The sequence below is a fragment of the Polyodon spathula genome, chromosome 21 (assembly GCF_017654505.1).
Source record: "Polyodon spathula isolate WHYD16114869_AA chromosome 21, ASM1765450v1, whole genome shotgun sequence".
Lineage (NCBI taxonomy): Eukaryota > Metazoa > Chordata > Actinopteri > Acipenseriformes > Polyodontidae > Polyodon > Polyodon spathula.
Window position 1 is genome coordinate 6,451,044 of NC_054554.1, and position 8,112 is coordinate 6,459,155.

General features: G+C 36.6%; 1 protein-coding gene across 1 annotated transcript; it reads right to left on the reverse strand.

The window, feature by feature from the left end:
• Nucleotides 1–3,879: 3,879 nt before the first annotated feature.
• On the reverse strand, nt 3,880–7,185 carry LOC121296329 (B-cadherin-like). The gene is made up of 6 exons (XM_041221753.1): nt 7,093–7,185; nt 6,607–6,768; nt 5,872–5,982; nt 5,264–5,385; nt 4,539–4,668; nt 3,880–4,084 (listed from the first exon to the last, which is right to left on the reverse strand). Exons 2-6 carry the CDS (start codon nt 6,730–6,732, stop codon nt 3,995–3,997), a joined length of 579 nt encoding a protein of 192 aa, XP_041077687.1. The 5' UTR covers nt 6,733–6,768; nt 7,093–7,185; the 3' UTR covers nt 3,880–3,994.
• Nucleotides 7,186–8,112: the final 927 nt, after the last annotated feature.

Consider the following 8,112-nt stretch of genomic DNA (forward strand, 5'->3'; position numbering starts at 1 on the left):
TGGTTAACTTTTTACCAGCAGGGCAGGAAGTGACTTAAATTCGTTGGCAAATAATTGGGGGGGGGGAACCAAAAACAATATATTGCAGGCCAACCATGTTGAGAAAAATGTGAGGCTCATTCTATTTATCTATTGGGGTTCCCCCATCCTCTAGCAAATGTCCAAAATAAATAAATAAATAACTACTCACCTGCTTGTTCAGAGGCGTGGACACCAGGAGTAACGTCCACATCAATCGAAATAAAAGTCATAAACAAATTACTAGCGATAACAATAATAAAAACAATTACTGTTAACCACGCCACTGAATATCTCTGTATATCCATTCACCATGTTAAATCAGCTGTTAAACTTGTAATCAAGTTATAAATATGTTGTATACATTATTCTCAGGCAGGAAGCAGTGGACTTTTAGAAATGCATGGATAATATTTTGGCGTACACCTTCACTTGTGAGACTGCTTATCCAATAAAATAATAGGCATATTTGAAAAGGGGACAATTATCTGTTGAGGATATTTATTACGCAAGAGGTCTGACACTGCTTATTTTTTAAAAACACGCCCACCGTGAACCTCTCAGGTAAAGATCGAAGCAGCTTTACTTTAATAGACTTTACTTACTGTAATCAGGGTGGCCATGCTGCAGTGAGGGATTGTGGAAGTGAACTCCACTGACACTGCGCTGTCATCATCACTCACCTAGAGAAGGAATGAGAAATTAAACGCATTTTGCAAACTGCGATCTTTTCTACCTACTAGGTTGCACTGAGAGAATAGGTTGCTCTAGGTTGTATTGTCAAGTCTTCATATTCAGTTCTATAAAATCAAACAGCGCGCTGGTTGTGCTGGTTCAGGTCCATTTCAAATTCATTTACTGTAAACTTCAAGTCATTGTTTTCTACACTCTTAAACTAATCTATTTTGTAAATCTTCTGGGGTACCTGGCAAGCGGCTAATGAATAATCGTTTACTGTTTTTAGAGCAGAGGTCATGAAGTGATCGGTTTTAAATGGCGTTTTCGCAAGCTGCACAGTTGAAACGGAAACAGCCAGAAACATCATCTAGTTACGCCTGTTTTGGACTGAATACTGGGGTGAGGATAATACGCTTGTAACACCTGCCAGATCAAAAGTTTAAATCGCAAAAACAGTACTGACATTTCAGAAGGACTGTACTCTACAGCTAGTTCAGAACACTGGTGTTTTACAGTAAGCGAAAAGGTTATAAATTAAATACAACAACACTTACCCGAACTCGCACTTGTTCAACTACGTTTAATTCTTCCAGTGACAGTGGATGCTGTGGATCGTTAATCGCCCTGATCAAATGAACAAGTCAAAGAGAAAGAGTTAGCAACAGAGCACAGACTTACACTGACAACTAACATATCACTGATGATGATATTTATTATTATTATTATTATTATTATTATTATTATTATTATTATTATTATTATTATTATTATTATTATTATTATTATTAACACAACGTTATTTAACAGCAAATATTTACGTTCCGGCAAGTAGTTTTATCATCAAAAGTTCGTGAAATGCACTTTACAATAGCTTGTGAAACTTAAGCCGGTATACAGTGTCACTTTGCTGTGTACACGGCAAAAATTTATTCGTTTATTTATTTATTTATTTATTTATTTATTTATTATTATTATTATTATTATTATTATTATTAGTAGTAGTAGTAGTAGTAGTAGTAGTCGTTGTAGTAATTTGTATCATATTAATAACCTGCATGTGAAAATATTACATGAAGTGTTTCATATGCTTCATATGCAATATTAAGCAGTGTACATTTTAAAATAAACTGTGAAGTGCTGGTTGGATTAAAAACCTGGATCGTTGTTGTTGTCCCCATGGACCAGAAATGAGAGACCTTGCCTTAAGCAACGACCGTCTCCCAGTTGGAAATCTTTCTTTGGAACAGTCAACTCTTGGCATCTCTGTTTATCTGTCTGTCACAAAGACGGCCGGAGTGGGTGACGTTAGAACCAGCAAGGGAATACATAGAGACAAAACAAATGAAGTGAAATGATGGGGACACTTGCTTGCGCCGGTTTATTGAAAATAAAACGGTTTACACAGATACAAAGCAGGACACGGCACTTTACGCCAAAATAAAGACATACAAAACGGACTATACTAAACAAATCGTACTAAACAAATTTCTTCTTCTTCTTCTTCTTCTTCTTCTTCTTCTTCTTCTTCTTCTTCTTCTTCTTCTTCTTTTCCCTACTCACCGAACACCCAACCCCGAGTGAGTATAACGTGCATCTATATATACTATTGTGCTGGGATTCAATTACCAATTAATTATTCACTTGAATCCCAGCACATGAATTATGTGCAGCCTCGTGCTCACATATTAACTACTTTAAATGCACGTGAAGTGATGTACAATCCCCTGCCTAAATACAATTATACATTTTTAAACACACGTGAAATACAGACCCGTTTATATCCCGTGTACCAATGCCTATACACCAACATTTAACACACCACACTCAACATATAACAGAAAAATAGACACAGGGGCGTGCACTTTGTCACACTGCCCTATTTTCCCATGACTCTCGTCTAGTCTGCCAAACTTTCTTTTTTTTTATTGATATTAATATAACTTTCAATAACATTTTTCCCCAGAGTAATTTTAATGTAAACATCTTCTCTATCCAATGCAGGTTTAGATGCCACATCTGTCATTTCATTCCCATGTATCTCCTTACATAAACCAAGATCCACACCAAAGTGATCTGTTACCTTTTTCTTAGTATCACCAGAGGTTTGTATTATCTCTGTAGAGCACTTGGAGAGTGTGTAAAAAGGACTGCTTTCTTTGGTAATATCTCCCTTTTTAGTCAAAGCCAACAACATCTATTAGTTTAGCAGTATAAATGGGTTGCCATTTTACATATATCAAGCTAAGAAATAGAAGAATGAGTCTCCTTCAGACTCTTGGTCTTCTGTTTCACATGTGTCTATAACAATAGGTATAGCAGATTAGTTTGCAGCAACTCTTGTTTAAAGTATCTCGCATGGAAAAAGTGTCCAGTCCAGCTTCAGTGTGTATGGCTGCTCGGCCCCAGTTAGCACTGTATGCATGGTGAAGTAATACAATCAGATACCAGACTTGTATTTAAAATATATTAAATATAGTGGAATATATTTTTTAATGTATTCTTAAATATTTAGTATCTGTAAAAGGCTTGCCAGTCTGTATCTTGCCATAGTTAGTCCATGTAGCAGTCTTGGAGTCCTCAAAGCTGACTTGAGGACATTTACTCAACCCTGGCTTCGGGTATCCTGCGTTGAATATCTTGAGTCTGAGGTCCTTCAGGATTGCGTGTTGCATCCTGGTCACATGTAATTCTCATACTGATAACTATTTTCAAATCCAGTCAGTACAGCTACATTTGTTTGTTTTCTTGTTTATGCAATTTAAAAGCATTAAAAAAAAAAAAACACTGCCATTGAATTTGCCCAGTGTTTTCACTCCTGCACTTGACACCAGCTTTGGCTAGAAGATAATCTTGGTCTTGACACTGGCTTCAACCAAAAACCCAACACCAGTCCATAGTATGGACTTATGTATCTGAGCTGGACAGGAGCTGAACAGGGTTTGTGGGAGGGTTTTTTTTTTTTTGGTATTTTGATTCTCATTGGCTTTGACTTTCTGGTAGTGCAAGGTACTGCACTTGGAGAGTTTCTGTGAATGTAAATAATAAAACCTAGGTGCCTTTGTCGGCATTTGCAATCAAAAACCCTCCAACTCTCTCTTGCGGTCTCAAGCGGACTCCTGCACACTTTTACAGTCTTTTAGAAACGTGTAACAAAGTACCATTATATACACAAAGAACTGAACATAGTTCAAATATTTATTTTATTGTTTTTTAAATCCAACTGTAAGTGTGGCTCATCATATCAGATTACATTAGTTTAAAGTAGAATTAAAAAAAACAGTATTTAAAAACATCTGTTTTAGCATGCTTCATAAGTGCTGTAAGCAAAGGGGGCTAGGAAAGCAGAGATGCAATACCTCTGATGTGAATCTGCAACAGTGAAGGTACTCTGAAACAAGTAAACGAAACATAGCGTAAGGGTCAGCATTGTGTTCTGTGGGATCTTATCAGTTTTCATATACATTGTCCTAATATTTAACTGCTACTACAATTTCAACCCATTCTGCAATTCAGCCAACTGTGAATAAATGGAAAATCTCAATACAAAATCACAGTTTTAGAAGGGGATAAAAAATAACCGCTGCCTCTAGTGGTCATTTGTGGTCATTTCAGAAATTGGGTTTTTACAAAAGGGTTATCGGTCAGCCGCAGGGGCTGCTACAAAGGGCATTAGCGGGAAAGTCTATTAAATAATGATCAATCTCAGCAAAAACAGCACTGGAAAATAGCATATTAAAAACAGAAAGGAAATTAAATAAGCCCTTTAAGCCATGTGAATATGGCCTATTGGAATTCATGACTCAAACCAAACACAGGCAGGTATTTCCCAGTTTCTTCTTTACCTCCACATACAGGTGAAAGAAGCTCTTCTCTTGCTGTTTCCAGTAAGCTCCACTCTCCATCCGCACCACGTACTCTCCCGGGGAGGGAAGAGAGTTTGAGATGGCAAACTGTCCCTCAGCGCTAGTCAGCCTGCAAGCACAGACCATGTGGGATGATAATTATTTTTTTCTGCAGCTTGGAGTGGTTGTCTTTCATTTACATGCTAATATTAATGATGCAGCTACCATCAGACCACAAACGTAATTGTACACCACCCTACAAAAAGCATTGGGACACAGTAGCGTAGTACATATGCATATTTGTCCAAATTTTGGCTTGTTTTTCTACATATATATATATATATATATATATATATATATATATATATATATATATATATATATATATATATATATGTATGTGTGTGTGTGTGTGTGTGTGTGTATATATATATATATATTACAAAATACTAAATATCTTAAGGCGGAAGAAAGCACCCAGCTCACCTGTTAGAAAGGGATTAGCCCTGTAATGACTCTGTACGGCCTTGCTTAAAGCTATAGAATACCGTGCAGTACCTTCAAATGGGTTAGGGCAGCTACAGTATCTGATTGATATCTTATTAATAGCACATTTAAATATTTGTGGCATGAACAAAGACATGTTATAAACAAACCCGGACATACTGTATTAATGTCATGGGCGGGGTGTGGCGAAAGGAAACTCGGCCCAAGATTGACCTTACCCTGTGCTCATCTCTCTCCGTTTCAGTTTGTAGCCAGAATCCTCTAGTTTGAATACAGTGATCCTCAGGTTACTGGCAGGAATGCCTTTCATAGTGTCCACAGCCCTGACTGACCGTGCAGCCTGAAACAGAAAGCAATAGAGCAGGCTGAAATCCATGGAAATGGGATTAGGAGGGAAAATATTTTGATCAATCAAAACCAAGAAAAAAAAAAATCTAGATTTTAAAATGTTGCTTTCATAAGGCAAGAATCTTTTTGATCTGGCTTTTGCAGAAATCTACCTCTACTTTTGTAAAATATCCACATCTTCCTATCCCCATTGTGCATTATCATAACACCATCAAATTAATTCCTTATGTTTTAAACATACCCTTATAAAAAGAAAGCCAAGACTATTCTATGCGATACAAAAAAAAGAGAATTGCAAAGAGATGCAACACAAAAAGTATTGTCCTTGCTTGTTCATATGCTCATCAATTCTGAAAGTATCTACTGGTATTTGTATCTTTAAATAATCTGACAGCTCCATCTAGCCAACTTGCCCAGGGTCACACAGTAAGCAAAGATCTTTTATGATTATTAATTTTATTCACCTAAACAAACTCACTGAAGCATGGCCGTTCTTATCTGTTACAGTAATGACAGCTGTGGCAGTGGCTGAGAGACAATGACCCTCCAAATCTGCAGCCTGGATGATCAATTTATATTCAGATACTTTCTGAAAAGACAAAAATACCATTCAAAGAAACTGTAGTCCTATAGTCATCAAAAACAAATATTGTAAAACCTTTAACATGCCAGAAGAGAAGAGAAGAGCCACACTCTACAGAGAGATATACAAATTGCTTACTGCCTGGCTTTGTGCTGTGACCAGTGTTTGCTGAGGACATTGATCCTTGCTTCAGAATTATTACATGGAACTACCTGAGTGACCTCGTGGTTGGACTACCTGGCAGACAGCTCCTGCTATCCTTGGATCCCTTGCCAGTGCCATTGATGGTACTTGGACAGACTCACTTTGCCAGTGTGTGTTTTGTTTATTTGCCCCACCCCTGTAAATATCCTGGCTACAAGATCAAGAACAATCTAAATAAACGTTTGGTTTTGAACTGTAACTTTTGACTATCCAGTTGGTGCACGTTGTCCTCCATTGGCAAAAGTGCAATCTCCCACAAGCACCCTATTTGTTTGTAACATATATGTGATAACAATCCTGAAAGTACACAAAACATTCCCTTCCTATGAAAACTGAATGGTATCTGATTGTGAAAAGTGAGTTCAGACTGGATAGTACAAGTCTGAGTTTACTTAAACATTTAAATTAGAGTCAGTATACACTCACCTCTCTATCCAGCCCAGTTGCAACCACATTAATGGTTCCAGACTTGTTAATGGAAAACATGGGGGAGTGGGGTTCTTTAGGTTCTTGGTTTAGAATGGAATACCCAACTATACCATTGTCCGTCATCTTTATCTGTAGCCGTCACCTTCATAACTACAGCTCCTAAAAATTAAGAAATCAAGTTTTCATGCTATTGTGTTTGTACAAATGTTGTAAATTTGCTGAAGGAAAAAGATACTTTCCAGCACCTTTGATTCCATCTACAAATATTTCAGGCTTAATATAATCATAAAAGAATAAAGCAATTTTCTAAATAATTCCATCTGAAAACAAGAATAATAGTACTATAAAGTGTAGCTTGTTAAAATAAAGCAAATTCATTAAAATATATATATATATATATATATATATATATATATATATATATAGATATATATATAACAATTACACACACACACACACACACACACACGAACACAAACTTACCTACTGGTGATCCCTCGCTTATTCTGCCAAGAAAGGTGTTCATCGTGAACTCTGGTTTGTTATCATTTTGATCAGTAATTTTAATTATGATCTCCATAGGATCTTCAACTGTAGCACCATTAATGTCAACAGCATGTGACATGAGCTATTAAAAAAAGAAAAGAAAAGAAAGTACCAGAAATCGATGGATTGCTTGATTTGTCAGAAGAGATGACAAATGAAAACTCACAATATATTGAGATTGAGACTCCCGATCCAAGGGCTGGGTCACATACAATTCTCCACTAGTCCTTGTAATTGTGAAAAGCCCTTCTGGGGGTGCATCTGCTCCAGGCCCTGTTATGCTGTAGAAAACTGCAATTTCCTTGACTCTCTGGGACTTTATCTGAAAAAAACAAAGAAATGAACACCTATAGAAAGCTCACAGAAGTTTCAGCTCAAACGGTATCTACAACATGCCACTTAGTAAGAAAATAAATATATTTTTGAAGATAAGCCATTTATGCAGCATAAAATTGACTAATCTGAAATAAAACGAAAAATTTAAGTTTTTATATGTTGTACCTCAAATTCTGACAACATATGGATCGAAGCACATACCTGAACCAAAAATTTGGGGTATGGGCCCCGTTCATTTTCAGAAACACTGATAGGTGGAATCACCCAGTCTCTCTTTTGCCTCCTCAAACCTGCAGCAGACGACTGTGGAAATGTCACAGCATGAAGTTCATCACTTCTCTGTGCTTCTGGGTATGCTTCATGCTTTAAAAACAAACAAACAAACAGAAAACACTAGATTCAATTCAATTATGTTTTAGATGCCACCAAATATCAGGAATGGCAAAAGAAACAAACTGAGTAATACTAATAGACCAGGACTATATCACCCATTACTATGGTTAACATTGCTGTTCACCTTATACACAACTAACATACCAACAGCATCATCTCATTTCAATGGCATTATCCATGCTGTCTAATTCCAATGCAGAAACAATAAGAATATAACAAGAATAACAA